Source organism: Lottia gigantea (genome assembly GCF_000327385.1).
Source record: "Lottia gigantea unplaced genomic scaffold LOTGIsca_38, whole genome shotgun sequence".
Lineage (NCBI taxonomy): Eukaryota > Metazoa > Mollusca > Gastropoda > Lottiidae > Lottia > Lottia gigantea.
The window spans coordinates 1,234,055-1,251,160 of record NW_008709295.1 but is presented as its reverse complement, the minus strand read 5'-3'; the positions used below and the strand labels follow the sequence as shown (position 1 = coordinate 1,251,160).

General features: G+C 32.3%; 1 protein-coding gene across 1 annotated transcript in view; it reads right to left on the bottom strand.

The window, feature by feature from the left end:
* LOTGIDRAFT_121777 (hypothetical protein) overlaps positions 1–17,106 on the bottom strand; it is a gene marked incomplete at both ends in the record, with an annotated part of 75,296 nt that overhangs the window by 45,577 nt on the left and 12,613 nt on the right. The window contains 9 exons of the mRNA XM_009059220.1: positions 467–666; positions 1,541–1,682; positions 3,949–4,152; positions 6,468–6,561; positions 7,381–7,446; positions 10,208–10,365; positions 11,202–11,367; positions 13,583–13,867; positions 14,670–14,842. Of these exons, the coding sequence (XP_009057468.1) occupies positions 467–666; positions 1,541–1,682; positions 3,949–4,152; positions 6,468–6,561; positions 7,381–7,446; positions 10,208–10,365; positions 11,202–11,367; positions 13,583–13,867; positions 14,670–14,842 (1,488 nt within the window). The remainder of the gene's footprint in view (positions 1–466; positions 667–1,540; positions 1,683–3,948; positions 4,153–6,467; positions 6,562–7,380; positions 7,447–10,207; positions 10,366–11,201; positions 11,368–13,582; positions 13,868–14,669; positions 14,843–17,106) is intronic.

The following is a 17,106-nucleotide window of genomic DNA, read 5'->3' as shown; positions in this document are numbered from 1 at the left end:
ATATAGGCCTGTTATAGACTCCCAGATTAACACTTTAAAATACTATGAAGATTTCAAGATTTCGTTTTTTAGTAGAAGTAGGGCTACTGTAAAATTTATTGTAAAAGCGAAAGTAGAATCTACCGGATGTTGTTAAAAAGCGTGTCACGTGGGCTTAAAATACACATTATCGGGTGAAAATGTATCAAATTACCATCTTAATTGTGGGGATTAATTAATCAGAAAATGATAATATTATTACATGAAGAGATTAAGGCGTGTTACCGGCAATCAAGATACAAGTAAATATATAAATATTTTGTTAATTTATGGTAAAGAATTTAGACATTTACATTTTTTCTTTTTAAATAATTTTTCATTTGATTTTTTTTCATTTTTACTGCAGAGCCTAAATTTAGCACAGGTTTAAAGTTACAAAATATGACTATTTATGATCTTAAATTAAAAGAAGAAAATAAATACTTACAAAACATAAGCAAGCACACCAACAGCCCACATGTCAGTGTAAAAACCTACAGGTTCTCTTTCTGCTATTTCTGGAGCAGCAAATTCTGCTGTTGCAGTGGTTACCTTAACTATTTCATCTGGGTTCAGTTTGGTTGCTAAACCAAAATCAATTATTTTTACATTTGTGCCTCTTTTAGTATCACACATAACATTCTCTGGCTAAAAATATAAAAACAAACTTTGGTTACCAAGACACTTAGGACTTTGTATGAAATTATGAAAATATGGAATTATTATATAAAATAATGATTTCTTGAAAATGGTTGTGCATTTTATGAAGACCTGGTGTCTTTCCCTTCAGCTTGAAGATGGTTTTATGCCCTTCAGGTTTTTTAATGTTTTTGACAGAACTTCAAAGTCATGAAAACTTAACATTTCAAATCTTGGATATCTGATTAAAAAAGATGAATTAATCAATCTCCAACAAACTTGGCACATCTGTAGACAATTATAATGCAAACAAACTGATGTCAATCTATTTTGCATCATTTTGCAAAAATATACTCCAAGTCAGTTTTTTTTACTTTTTACAGAAAAATGAAAAACACATATGAGTATCATATCATGCCAAATTTCATTTCAAAGGAAATACATTTCTGAATACAATGTGCAAGCATGCATAATGCACACCCCTTATCATCTCCAGTATATCTGGGAAAAACTTAGTCACCGTAAATTTCTGATGAAAAAATCAACAATTTGGCATGATCCTCCTCTCTTTTTCCTTATATTTCAAACATTGTTTTTGGATTATTCAATATTTATATGTGTAATTATGAAATTTGTTATGTTTATTTCTGTAATATTGAGTATATATCACCACACAGTCAAAAAAGACAAAACTATGGTCCAGGTTGATAGTTATTTTATGTCCTAACATTTAAATACTGTCTATACTAAAATGAATATTTATAAGCCTTTCTATGCAATCCCATTAATTACATGTTATCTCGTAGGTCGGCAGTTAACGTTTTAACATTCAGTTTTGATTTTTTTATTTGAAGCAATTTTAACCGAAAAGATGTATATATACCTTTATATCTAAATGAACTATGCTATTTTCATGCATATGCTTTAATCCTTCACACACTTGTCTCATGTAATTAATAACTTCAGCCTCAGACATTTTGTAATCTTCTGCTGCTATTCTATCAAATAATTCTCCACCAGATAAACTGAAACATATTTATACATATATTCTGTCGTATCCTCAAAAATTCCTCTTAAATTTGTAGCAATTTTAAAGATAGCTTGCCAGGCAAGGTAATTTACGCCCAATGACAGCTTTGATTTTAAATGAAAATATTTGGCACTACAGTAACAATTACCAGTATGAAATATTCAGATTGTATACAGACTAAAACTTGAACATGTTGTTAAGAACAAGGGCAATAACTCATATTAATTATTTTTTGATTTTTCAATAGGATTCATCCTAGAGTACTTACTAACTCTCATACCACGTTTCATCTAAATCTGTCAAGAATTGTGCTTTCTGGAGTGTTTACAAGCTAAAAACTGAATGCGTTATAAAGAACAAGGGCAATAACTCATATTAATTATTTTTTGATTTTTCAATAGGATTCATCCTAGAGTACTTACTAACTCTCATACCACGTTTCATCTAAATCTGTCAAGAATTGTGCTTTCTGGAGTGTTTACAAGCTAAAAACTGAATGCGTTATAAAGAACAAGGGCAATAACTCATACTAATTATTTTTCGATTTTTTATTTCCATTAGGGTTCATATTTGGGTGATAGCAAACACTCATACTAAGTTTCAACAAAATCCGTCAAGAATTGCACCTTTTAGAGTGTTTACAAGGATTTAAAGAACAAGGGAAATAACTCGTACTTAATATTTTTCTTATTTTCTATTCAATTTTCATAGGGTTCATCCTTGGGTGATTACAAACAATCATACCCAATTTCGTCAAAATCAGTCCAGAATTGTGCCTTCTAGAGTGTTTACGAGCAATTGTAGACAGACCAATGGACGGACATGGGGACTAGCAAAATACAAAATACAATTAGAACCGTGAACAGCTCCGAAAGTGGCAACAAGACCTTATCTATGGATAGGAATTTGATCATAAGACTTTTGTCGACGACTTTATCATCAAATTTTGTGACCGGTATTCATATATGCTACAGACTGAAGATATTTCAATAACATCAAGTTTCATTCAAATTAGATGAAAACGCATCGAATTATCGCATCAATATATATGATCACACCATGTTTCATTAAAATCAATTGAAAACTGTCTCTTATGTGTTCACAAACAAATTTTGACGCGTTTTTCCTAAGTCAAGGGCAATAACTCAAAGACCGTTCATTGAAATATCAAATTCGAACTTGTCCAAGATCTCATCAATATAAATGATCACACCAAATTTCATTACAATCAGTTGAAAACTGTAGGCTCTATTGTGTTCACAAAAAAATTTTGATGCGTGTTTCCTAAATCAAGGGCAATGACTCAAAAACCGTTCATCGAAAGATCATCAAATTCGACCTTGACCAATATCTCATCAATATGAATGATCACACCAAATTTCATTAAAATCAGTTGAAAACTGTAGTCTCTATTGTGTTCACAAACAAATTTTGATCCATGTTCCCTAAGTCAAGGGCAATTACTCAAAAACTGTTCATCGAAAGATCGTCAAATTCAAACTTGACCAAGATCTCATCTCATCAATATAAAGGATCACACCAAATTTCATTAAAATCAGTTGAAAACAAATTTTGACGTGTTTTTCCTAAGTCAAGGGGAATAACTCAAAACCCATTCATTGAAAGATCGTCAAATTCAAACTTGACCAAGATCTCATCAATATAAATGATCACACCAAATTTCATTAAAATCAGTTGAAAACTGTAGTCTCTATTGTGTTCACAAACAAATTTTGACACGTTTTTCCTAAGTCAAGGGCAATAACTCAAAAACCGTTAATTGAAAGATCGTCAAATTCGAACTTGACCAAGATCTCATCAATATAAATGATCACGCCAAATTTCATTAAAAACTGTAGTCTCTATTGTGTTCACAAGAAATGTTGCTGACCAACCGACCGACAGACAGGGGCGACAGCAATATACTTCCACTTTTCCATGTGGGCGTATAAAAAACCATTAATCTTCAATTGAACTTTTCTAAGATCACATCAATATAAATGATCACATTATATTTCATTAAAATCAGATAAAAACTGTAGTGTTCAGAAGCCAAAAAATACACTTCACCATAGAGTCCACAACCTACACACACTCCCTGAGAAAGTGAGTCTTCAGACACACACACATATTTAAATGGAAGTTTTATCATCTTAAGCATCTTATTTTCATCTTGTCAAAGCATCATAGTATAAAAATGTTTACGGACAGACACGTATAAAATGTAGGCTTATACAAATAAATATTAATATAAAACTTACAATTCAAGTATAAGAACCATCTCATATTTATCATCAAAAGCATCATGTAAATTTATCAGTTTTGGATGATGAAGTTGATTCATGACACTTATTTCATTTTTAACTGTCAGTTTATCACAGGGATATGGAGAGTTAATGAACTTAGCAACAAAGACTCGGCCTGTAGCCTTCTCTATGCAACGATGAACGACTCCAAAAGCACCACTGAATAAAATAAAATTCATAATTAAAACCTCAAAAAATATATAACAGAAACATAGCTTGTCAGTTCTTGTAACTGACGCTAACTGGCAAATTTATAGCAAGGAGCCAAAAGCTTTTTTCAATCTGTATTTATGACATGTAGCATGAAAACTACATTTCGGATCCAGTTAAGGCGCCATTTTTCTTATTTATGCAGCTTGCAGACATTGGATTTTGGGAAATGGAAATTATAGTGAATGGGTGTTTGGACAGGTTTCAAAATATGGTTTAATGGCAATTCATAATCATTTGCCTTAAGAAAAAGGTAGAACTGAAGCTTCTAATGCGCTAATCAACAGAGATAATTGAATCCATATCACACGTACATTGAATACGGTCAAACTACTTTTTTCTACTCTACTCGAATGATTAAGTAACTTCGCTTAGTGAATTCAAAGCTCAGTGTCAGCTTATAATAGCGCAAATGACACTAAATTACCATTAAACCATATTTTGAAACCTGTCCAAACACCAATGGGCTCCAATTACCGCAAGCAATACTGTTATTACCTTTTTTGACAAACAATCAAATAATGTATTCAAGTTGACCAGTGTAGGCTTTAGGGAACTCCCTAATGATGTCATCTTATGATTGTAAACATCACATTCCAGGGGGAATCCCACAACGAAATTTAGAAATACTATGAATTATTTGTTGCAATGGGTGTGATACTTTATAGTTAGTACTCCAATCAAAACAGTAAACGAAATAGTATGTAATAAAAGTCGAACCACACACGTGTCTATAGGTTTTCAATATTGCACTTGGGGCTTGGCGTAGTGATACCACAAGTAGGCAAGTTGTTAAGGTTGCTTGCAACTATCAAAGTTTACCATCATAAACTTATTCACTTATTCATCCTGCTAACTTAGCTTTTCCCGCTGTTTTTACCACATGGTTTTTGTTTTATAAACAAAATTGCATCATTCCTAAACTCAACTTTGATGATATTCCATCAAAGTCCTTCAAAGTCACTGTCAAAAATCCTTCTAAAACAACAGGGCTACAGTACATGTGAGCCATATTGCAGGTAATAAACAACAAATTGTTAATTGTAAATAGCTGAGTTTCAATGCAATATCGTTGAATATTCAAATTCAAATCAAACTAGAAGTGTTCCACACAGATCTGTTAGCTTTCGAGTTATTTTACGTTTTGTGTGCAGTGACAGTCATGCGGATGTTGTCTCTACTTTCAGTTAAATTGCTCAAGATTTTGATGCTCATGACATATTAATTTTTTTTCCAGAAACTAAGCATTGGTTGAAATAGGTCAGTTACCTGAAGATCACTTGGCATGAAACTCTGAGTAACAACAACATGTTTATTTTTGGTTCCGTTTTAATATTTCTAGTTATCTATATATATATTTGTTTTACCAAAAGATAAAATGAAATGAAATGAATGGAGTTTTACGTCCTATTTTTCTGCACCAACCAAGAGATAAAGCTTTATCTCTTAATCTTGGATATCTGTAGAACCCTAGTTCTTCATTTCCACTATCACATTTATAAGGAATTTCGCACATCAGATTAATAGTGCTTCCTTTCATTATATCAGTTGGTAATGAAAGTATAAGCCTTGAAATAAGCCTTAAGCAAGCAAACTAAGTTGGTTAAAACATTTTAACATACAAACGAGGGAAATTCTGGACACACATGGATTTAAAGTCTCAATGTCGATGGTGAGCTGTGAAGACTTTTTACTGATTGGCTTAGCTAAAAAATTCACGTTTCTGAGATTAAAGTATTATTGGTCAAAAAGAATGGTGCATCTGTCCCTTTAAGAGTTTCAGTCTTAATCAGGAATTCAAAATATGATTAACGCCTACTTTGATCACTGACATGGACTCAGATTGCTACCCTTCTTATTCAACTTTGATTTTGAGTCCAGTTCTCTGATGAAAACAAGAAACATGTTGGATTCTACAAACATCCTTTTGTCCTTTTGGAAGCATCGGTCAGGTTTAAGCATATTCAGTACTCGATTGAATGCAAACAAGCCATGAGCTTGTGTAAACCAAAGCAATTGCTTTGTGTTAACCTTGACCATGGCTTTGTGTTAACCTAAGATGTTGCTTTGTGTAAACTTATTTCTTTACTGTATAAACCAAGACCATTCTGCTGAACTTTTATTGTTACATCTTTGCATTTTGTGCGTTTAAAATATTGCCAAAACGTAAAACTTTTCAATTTGATGAGGTTCAAGAGAGATCATCCCTAAATGTCAGATGACCCACATACTGTTGAAGAGAATAATTGATAAAACCTTTTTACCTTCCCAATTCTTCAAGTATATCATAATAATCATAAACACTTCCTGTCTTTATATCTACAGGTTGTGGAATATATTTCTTCCAAATATCTTCATCTAATAATAAATTGATAGTTATTTAATGATTTAATATCCTTAAAATTGTAAAGTCAGATTATGGATAATCAAAAATACACATCAGTCAGGGTTAAATTAAGTGGTATTGCATCACAGTCTGCAAGTAAAAATGACTCCTTTTGCAATCTGAAATTTCCTATGATTAGTCAAAATTGAAATTGTATATTTTTCTACCAAAGTTAGAAATAGCATATACAGACAAATTCTGACAGTTTCTTTAATCACTATAAACTAGTGGCAAGATCGATTTTGAATTTTATTACTGGAATATTTTGTTACATAATTTGAACAAAATGCAAATCAAAATTTAACTTGATTAGCCAAAAATGAAATTTGATTGTGATGAATTGCTAATCAAATTTTTCGATCTACATTGAACCCTAACAACCGTACCAACATATAAGAGATAATTAAAAACAAATGTTTTAGAATATATTTTGAACAAGTTACAATAAAAACTAAAAGATAGCTTGCATACAATTACATACAATAATTTCATACAATGAATACATACAATGTCAGCAATCACACCCAGTTTTATGAAAACTGTAGTCTTCATCACATCAACAAAGTTTGTCAATTTTTGGGTAAGTTATTAGCTAAGATTCCTATTGTGCCCAAAATAAATTTTGATAAATCACAGGCTCAAGTAACGCACATAAGTGACTACCATAAACCACCAAATTTTGATGTGGGTTCATGACATTAGCATGCCAAACATAATAACAGGCAACCTGTTAAAAAATTGTGGATGGACAGACGAAGAAGACTTCACAATACGTTTAAAAAAGTACTCACAAAATTTGTCATAGTCATTTATCTTTGGACCATCATATTTACCACGCACACGTCTACCAAATTCATCTACAATATTAAATTCAATTTATTCAATTTCACAACTATGAGAGGAGCAAAATGCTTCTAGTGTGAATGTTAGTAAAGTCTGTTAAATTTTTTGAAAAGTAAAGATTTAATTTACAATATAAATGTGTTCAGCCTTATCGCCCTGAACGTAATCTACACTCCCATCAATCTTATTTGCTAGATAGAGTTGAGCCTAAATCAAAAACCGGTAAATCTCAGAAATGTGGACAACTTACTATCTTTAATAAACAACTAACAAGTAGTTGCCTAGCAAGATACGCCCACTTTCCTGATATATTTTCAGTATATCAAGGGCGGTCACCAATCTGTGTCAAATCATACCAAAAATCTAATTTGTGCAAGATATTGTTGATTTAAACAAACACACATTATTTAATAAAATTCTGACATAAACTGTCACCTCTATCGCCAACAAATTTTGATGCGTTTTTACTAAGTCAAATTCTATTGATCGAAAAATTCTCAAATTTAATTTTGACTCATCATTATAAATGATCATACCAAATTTCATTTACATCGGATGAAAACTGTACTCTCTATTCTGTTCACAAACAAATTTTGACGCATTTTTCATAAATCAAGGGCAACAACTCAAAAACCATTTATCGAAAGATAGCCAAATTCAAACTTGTCCAAGATCTCATTTATCATTATAAATAATAACAAATTTCATTTAAATCAGATGAAAACTGTAGTCTCTATTGTGTTCACAACCAAATTTTGATGCGTTTTTCATAAGTCAAGGGCAATAACTCAAAAACCGTTCATCGAAAAATCGTGAATATCAAACAAGTCCAAGATCTCATCAATATAAATGATCACACCAAATTTCATTCAATCAGATGAAAACTGTAGTCTCTATCGCGTTCACAAGCCAATTTTGACGTGTTTTGGCTAAATCAAGGGCAATAACTCAAAAAACGTTCATCGAAAAATCGTGATTATTGAACCTGTCCAAGATCTCATCAATATAACTGATCACACAAAATTTCATTCAAATCAGATGAATACGGACGGACGTCCACATTATAATGTGGGTGCATACTGTATTACTTAAACATTATTATTCTTAAGGATGTGTTATTGATTGTAATATTGTTTTAGGTCGATAAGTTTTTAAGTTTCATTGTTCGTTTTTGTATATATGTTATGTTAATTTGTATTATGTCTTTATAGGTGCAATATAAATTATTAAATAAACAGTACAAAAACAGTTTTGCAGTTTCTTTTTCTTCATCCCAAGCTTATTTCTCGGAAACGGCAACAGGTACAGCAAAAACAATTTCACCAGGTTTTCTAATCTGTAGAGAATTGTGGTTTAAATGTAAAACGAAAACCTGAGCAACATGAAGCAAAGTTATCAACAAACGAAAAAGGGACAATAGGGGGCCTGTTTTTCAACCAATTTTGATAGGGTTTTCTTTGTTACAAAAGACAAATGAAAGCAATTGAAAAATTTTTGATGTTCGAAGATTCGTTCCATACTTTTTTTGGTCATAATTAATCGAAAAAAAAACTATTTCGGTTTTTATTTGGTGGATTGACTTGGAACTTACATGGGGTAGACTGCCAGCATAGTTCAATAAAAGCACACATTCAAAATTTTTTTCATCACTTCCGGATTCGCTGTTCGTACTTTCAATGGTATGACTTACGGTGAAATGAAGTTATGTTAAAATAAAATATGTATAATATTTGTATCGTTAATACAAACCTTTTAAACTAGAAAAATATGTACCGGAAGTAACAGATAGGCTGCCATTTTGGTTTGCCTAATTTTGGGAAAATTGCTATTCAAAGCTATTTCTTATCCAATTTACGTAATTGTGGTGTCAAACTATACGCAGAATTTTGATTTTCAGTTTTGCATTTTTTGTATGACTAAATATTATTTTTCAATATTTGGAGGCTTGACTTTTGATGACCTTTATATTTACCATGGTGATAATTTGTGACCTTGTCTATCGGATGATTTTTTTACTTTTGGGGTGAGACAACTCTCTCCGATTTTAATAGGGTCTATATATGATCCATTCTCAGTTCATAATAAAGATATTAAGTAATAATTCTTTTGATTTTGTAATCTAGAGATTCTGAGCTTTCTGGCATTGCAACATGTCTATGTATCATGAATATTTCGAAACTCCATTCGTTTCACTTTGGAGAATAATATTAAATTCAGTTAATAAGGTCACACCCTCACATCAGTATAGATAGAATTAGTAAGTTTGACATTTAGTTTAAAAAAGATTTCATGTCCAGTTGTGCATATATAAGGACGATCTGTGGTTGAATAAACGGTGTAATGCTGCCCATTACCAACTTTCTTATTTCTTAACCGAATTTCATCTAATTCCGCATGTATTGTGGTACTTCACAGCAGTACAAGCGGTTGTAGTACTTCAGGCCACATATTCTCGAATTCTAGGATATCCTAGAATTAATGTTAGAAGATAAGAACCTATGACATACTAGCGCTATGATCATTTTGAGACCGCACATGGACAGGACCATGAAGATTTATAGTTGTACAAACTGTACATTTGCTGTCAGAGTCAAATAATGATGAAGAAAATGATTTAAAGAATTTGGAAAAATAGGTCGAAAGTGAAAGTTAAGCAAGTGGTCATTCGTAAAAGGTTAACAATGTACATTTTCTAAAAAAATATTCCGTTCAGATAGGTTAAATTGTAAAAGAGATATTCCGGAAGCAAAGAGTTAAGGCTAAAACATATGTTACCTTCCATTTCTCTTTTCCTTTTGACATCGTCAGTTTCCTCTGTTTTAATTGTACCAGTAGCTTCACATGGCTCACTTTTACCGTAGAAATTTTCAGCAGTCACACGGAACTCATATTCTTTGTTCGATGAGAGCCCAGTAACATTATGAAATGCAAATCTACAAAATAAAAAAAAAATGGAATGAACATTATACTAAAATTTTGTCAAAACCAAGCAAGAATTGTGCTTTTTAAAGTGTTTTCAATAACAAGGTTAATAACTAATAATAATTAAATATTTTTGATTTTTCGGATTTTCACTCGGGTTCATTCTTGGCTGATTACAAACACTCACACCAAGTTTGGACAAAATCTGTCAATAATTGTGCCTTCTTGAGTGTTTATGATGGACAAAGGTGACAGCTATATACATTTAATATAGCATATAAAAAGTTAATTAGGATGGTTAAAACACTTTTCAATTCAGAATTTTCAAAGCTATGATCATAATATTTCACATCTTTAGTGCTCAATTTAGCCACCATTTTCCTTTTTTCCATATGACAAGATATTGCCTGTCCAGTTTGTTCAATTTTGTTCCACTTCTCTCTAATCATGTTCCTCCACACTAACTCCATTGTTAATTTTGTCAGTAAGCTAAAGAAAGCACAATGTAAACCTGTTAATTGTGATCAATATATCAATCTATATGAATTTCAAAAAACTCAAAATTTCGAAATTTTTGAAAAATCCTAATAAAATGATATCTACGTATTGAGCACTTATTTATGTATTTTAAAAGTGAAAATATTTTATTATTGTAATATTTATAATCATCCCCTGATGTGCTCAAGTATCTAAGTCTGACACTTGCACATTTTTGCAAATACAGTAAACAATTCAATAAAATACACAATTCAGCATGTATGAAAGAATTGTATACTTTTGAGAGAACACAAGATAAATGCCAACAGATCAAAACTATGAATACATAGTGTGGAAATATAATAATTACCTTGTAGATGCACATCTTAACCAATGGTTAGATGGAAGTTCTCTTTTCTCGATTGCATAAGCAGTTATAAAACTGCCGCCATCGTTCAATGGTGCTTTCCATGATAACACAACAGAATCATCTCGAATATTCTCAACAATTGGAAATCTTGGTGGATCTGGTCGATCTAATTTAATGATGCAATAAAAAAAGATAGCTTGCCAGGCAAGGTAATATACGCCCACTGGCAGCTATGATTTTAAATAAAATTATTTGGCAGTACAGTAACAATTACCAGTATGAAATATTCAACCTTCAGTTATACACTTCTTTTGAACTTTTTGAGGCCATACTGAATAATATTATCAAAATCTGCCAAGAAATGGGCCTTCTGGACTGTCTACAGGCTATAAATTGAAAGCGTTTTCAAGAACAAGGGAAATAACTCATACTAAATATTTTTCAATTTTTCTGATTTTTGATAGGGTTTATCCTTGAGAGATTACAAACAATCACACCAAGTTTAGTCAAAATCCGTCAAGAATTGTGCCTTCTGGAGTATTTACAAGCTCAAATTGAACGCGTTTTCAATAGCAAGGGCTATAACTCATACTAATTATTTTTATCCTTGGGTGATAACAAACACTAATGCCAATTTTCGTCAAAATCTATCAAAAATTGTCCCTTCTACAGTGTTTACAAGCTAAAAACCAAATGCGTTTTCAAGAACGAGGGCAATAACTCATACTAGATATTTTTTGATTTTCGATAGGGTTCATCCTTGGGTGATTACGAACACTCAAACCAAGTTTCGTCAAAATCCACCAAAATTGTGCCTTCTAGAGTATTTACGAGCTAAAAATTGAACGCGTTTTCAAGAACAAGGGCAATAACTCATATTAAATATTTTTCGATTCTTCAGATTTTCAATAGGGTTCATCCTTGGGTGATTACAAACACTCATGCCAAGTTTCGTTAAAATCCACCAAGAATTGTGTCTTGTAGAGTGTTTACGAGCAATTGGTGACATTGGTGACAGCAATATACGCCCCCCCCCCCATTTCATGTGGGCGTATAAAAATGGATCATTTGTACTACTTTTCATGTCCCCTTCATTGTCCAATCTGCCTGATTTGATGCTGTTTTAATGTAAGCACATAAAACCTACATCATTGACATCACAAACATTTTGACATGCAATCAATTTCTTCTGCCCATATGTAATTTTAGCCTTTCATTCAATTAGGAAAACTCAAATTCAAGCAATTTAATAGCAACCATCTCCTTATGTGACTTGAGTCAGGACAAAACCCCTTATTGAAGATAGCTTGCCAGGTAAGGTAATATACACCCACTGGCAGCTTTGATTTTAAATAAAAACATTTGGCAGTACAGTAACAATTACCAGTATGATATATTCAACCTTCAGACATACTCTTCTTTTGAACTTTTTGAGGCGATACTGAATAATATTACCAAGTTTCATCAAAATCCGTCAAGAACTGTGCCTTCTGGACTGTTTATGGGCTAAAAATTGAACGCGTTTTCAAGATCAAGGGCAATAATTCATACTTAATATTTTTCGATTTTTCGGATTTTCATTAGGGTTCATACTTGGGTGATTATAAACACTCACACCAAGTTTCGTTAAAATCCATCGAGAATTGTGCCTTCTAGAGTGTTTACGAGCTAAAAATTGAACGCGTTCCCAAGAACAAGGGCAATAACTCATACTAAACATTTTTCTATTCTTCTGATTTTCAATAGGGTTCATCTTTGGGTGATTATGAACACTCACACCAAATTTCGTCAAAATCCATCAAGAATTGTGCCTTCTAGAGTGTTTACAATCTAAAAAGTGAACGCGTTTTAAAGAACAAGAGCAATAACTCATGCTAAATATTTTTCGATTCTTCTGATTTTCATCAGGGTTCATCCTTGAGTGATTACAAACACTAGCACCAATTTTCGTCAAAATCCATCGAGAATTGTGCTTTCTAGAGTGTTTACGAGCTAAAAATTGAACGCGTTTTAAAGAACAAGGGCAATAACTCATACTAAATATTTTTCGATTCTTCTGATTTTCAATAGGGTTCATCCTTGGGTGATTACGAACACTCACACCAAGTTTTGTCAAAATCCGTCAAGAATTGCCTCTTATAGAGTGTTTATGAGCAATTGCGGACGGAGGGACGTGGGTAACGGCAATATACGCCCCCCATTTCATGGACTAGGTAATACGGTAACAGAGAGGTTTGAATTCAAACAGGATGTTAAAAGTAGACTATTGATGTACCGACACTTTCATATGTCCTGCACATACACCTCATGCCCTTTTATTGGAACAAACTGACTTGATCAGGATTGTATGTAAAACATCTATTGTTAAGCAAAGAACCTACCATTAACTTGTATCTTAATGACTGTAGAATCTGTACCTAAATCATTCTCTAATTGTAATCTATATGGACCATCATCATCTTTAGATGCCTGTTTAATAGTTAAGATAGCATGTCTCTCTGTTACTTCACTATCATAATGTGCACCTCTTAATTCATCACCATCTCTAATCCATTTAACACTAGGTTTAGGATTACCAGTAAAAGGAATCTTAATTGTAACATTTTCCCCTTTTTCAAAAGTACAAACATCTCTAAATCTTGGTGGTACATTTATTTTTGGTGGTGCTGAAAGACAATTTATTACAATAGGTAAGCTTTCAGCAGCATATACAATTCAACTCAGGTCACCTCCGCATCTTATCAAAATTGTTTCTGCATTTAAACAGATAGATAATGTCAGTCCACCACCAAAACTGACCTAAGATGCCTCTGGAATTTACCAGAAGAGCCTCAGCATTTAACGCATAAATTCTGTCCCTATTCCAAAAAAAAAGGCCCTGTTAAATGGGAACTTTTCGTATCTCTGCAGGTACAGGGGTCTTAAACCCATTTAGATACCTCTGATCTGCAAAACCAAGATATATTTTGAAAGATGAATATTTTTGTAGTTCAGTCATACCATCATTTTTTCCCTACAACATCTATGTCACATCTCCCGTTCCATCCAAATTTTTTTGACCAAACTGATCTTGTATTGGCAATCTAAAACTAATCTTGTATTGGCAATCTAAAACTGCACTCGCAGCCAAAAGTTCAAAGGTGACAGAGTCATGTGCTACTAACAAAACTAAAGTTTTAGTGTCCAAAACTAATTTACAGACATCTAAAAGTTAATTTAATAATATGTTAGAAAAAACGCATCTTCCAATGTAACAGAGCCTATTTTTTCTGACTCTAATCAAGCCAACATCTGTCAAAATATCCATCAGACGCTGGAATAGAGGCAAATGTTTCGAACTAGATGAACTTGTGAGATCATTAGATTATTTTTTTCATTATTGGTTTTCATAAAAAAAAACCTCTTATATGGGATTATTTTGTTTCCATCAGGCCAAGTATTACTGATCTAGAAATTTGTTGTACTTACATCTTATGGAAAGTTCAGCTCTACTTGTTTTACTTCCACCTTTATTTGAAGCTCGACAAGAATATTCATCAGCATCTTCACCGTATATATTATGTATAAGTAATATTTGCTTATCACCTTCTGTTAAGATTTCAAATTTATCTGTATCATATAGTTCTCTAGAACCTTTATACCTAAATTATATGAACATAATATTGTAATGATATCACAATATTTCATTTTCGGGTGTAACAGATAAATCAAATATCTTTTCATGGAGAAAGCAATTTGATTTGAGCTATGTAATATAAATCAAGCAATCAAAATATAGCACATAGTCGGCTCCATTACTAGCTGAAATTTGCATAAAAGAATTTGAAAAATAGTCATTTATTTATTTTTACAAGGATATCTATCTTAAGACATTTCTTGGGTAGCAGAACTATTTAATTGGTTTTGAAACTTATCAATTAGAATATTACAGCTATGCCCATGCCTAAGTAATGTTAATTTTTCAATTTCAACATTGGCTGCTTTCACACAGAAAAAAATAAGAAGCTAACATAAACCCATGAACAGGATTACATATTTATTCATACTTATTTTACTAAGGATTTTGATTATTGTTGTTCTGTTCTGTACTGTTAAAGGGAGGCTCTGGTCATAAGTTAGGCAATAAAAGCTATATTATTTGTAAATTCATTATGTTCAGACACTACCCTATAAAAGTCAGAGACATTTCATGGTAAACATTGATTCTATAGCATTTTTAAAGCCGACAAATAAGTGACGTCAAGTGTCAAGTGTACAGGGACTCTCAATCAGCTGTTAGCCTAAACCAAACAACATGGCGGAGTATTTGTCTGACACATCATTATAGGAAGAAATAACCAGATGTGGAAACTTCACTTGATTCAGAGAGGCTGATGAAATTGACAATGTATATCTAGACTAACTGATTATGATGTTAAAATATAACGAGCATACATTTTGACTTTAAAATATGTTTTTACAGAGGAAAATCTTCACTGAATTTCCGACAAACCTTTTGCTTTTTGGTTGAAATTTTTGGGAGTGTCTTTTTTTTTTTCTTTTAAATATAAACTTACAAAAATTTATGAATCATCAGCTCAAAGTAATTATAAGACTATCAGTAGGCTTAGTATTTAAAAGCATATATTCGAATTAACTTAGAAATAATCGACAAAGTTCGAAATACCAACAAACTTGCGAAGAAAGCCCATCTAACTAAGCCTAAAGTCTATCATAACCTTTTATCTTTTCCAAGAAAATATACATTCGTTATCATAGGATTACTAGCTTGGGAGCTGCAGTGGCTTAGACCCTTATTGGCATAATTGCTTTGGACTTTTCAACCTGGTCTCCCCCTGTCAGTGATGCAGGTAAGAGGGGCTGACATGGAATAAGAAACTATAGTTGTTTGTATGGGACAATAAACCGAGGCCCTGTGTGCTACAGGCTGTGTGCATTCCCTTGACAGTTGGAAATCAAAAAAAAAGCAGGCTAATGCCACAGGCTAAAATCCTGGCAAAATTTCCCTCATTGCACCTTGCATGGCGTTTTCATTAGCCAACATGGTGCAGAAAAGTCTTAGTTGAAAGACACCTTTTTTTTTTCACACCAATAACATCATCATTGAGTTTCATTGTGGAAATATAAATTTCAGAACGCTTTGAAGTCTTGAGACAATTTTGCCTCGCCAGACGAAATCATACATTGGAAAAAAGTCTTGTCAAAATAGGCCTACAAACTACGTTTCACTTTTTTCTAAATGAGCAGAGCTACTTTATTCTAAAATTTAGCTTTATTGTTCAATGTTAATAAGGATGAAGATTTTCCTTTTACCAAAGATATTTTCAGTAGGCTAACCTCTGACGAAAACATCTATTTGATTTTTCGAAAAATACGATTTCCTCGTCTTTAATTAAATTGATCATAGGCCTACATGACACAGTAAAAATTAACAAACCCATAATTAGGGATAGGCCTACTCAGGCAAAATAAATCTAGAAATAGTGCCTGATATTTCAAATTTAGGGGCCCAAAAAAAATAATATTGTCATTCTTCAGTATTGATTGAATCAAAATAATGTCAAGTTGAAATGATGTTTGAAAACAAGAAAGCAAGCATGATCCCAGCCCTCTAAATTAAATGGTTCCGGTAGGCCTACATCATGTATGTTCTGAAAGTAATATTCAGTAAATAATATGTACTGGCAACATTACTTTTACCAAAGGGGTAATTCATGATATCTAAAATATCTCCATTCCAATCATAAAATAATTTTCCTGCAACACTCTCACGAAGTATTGAACTGCATTAACCGCTTCCATTTTGACACTCTTCAGATATGGAAAGACTTGTAATAAGTAAGCCCGTTATGTAGGCAATATAATGAATGTTTACAGGCTACAGTAAAATTACAAAAAGATTTTA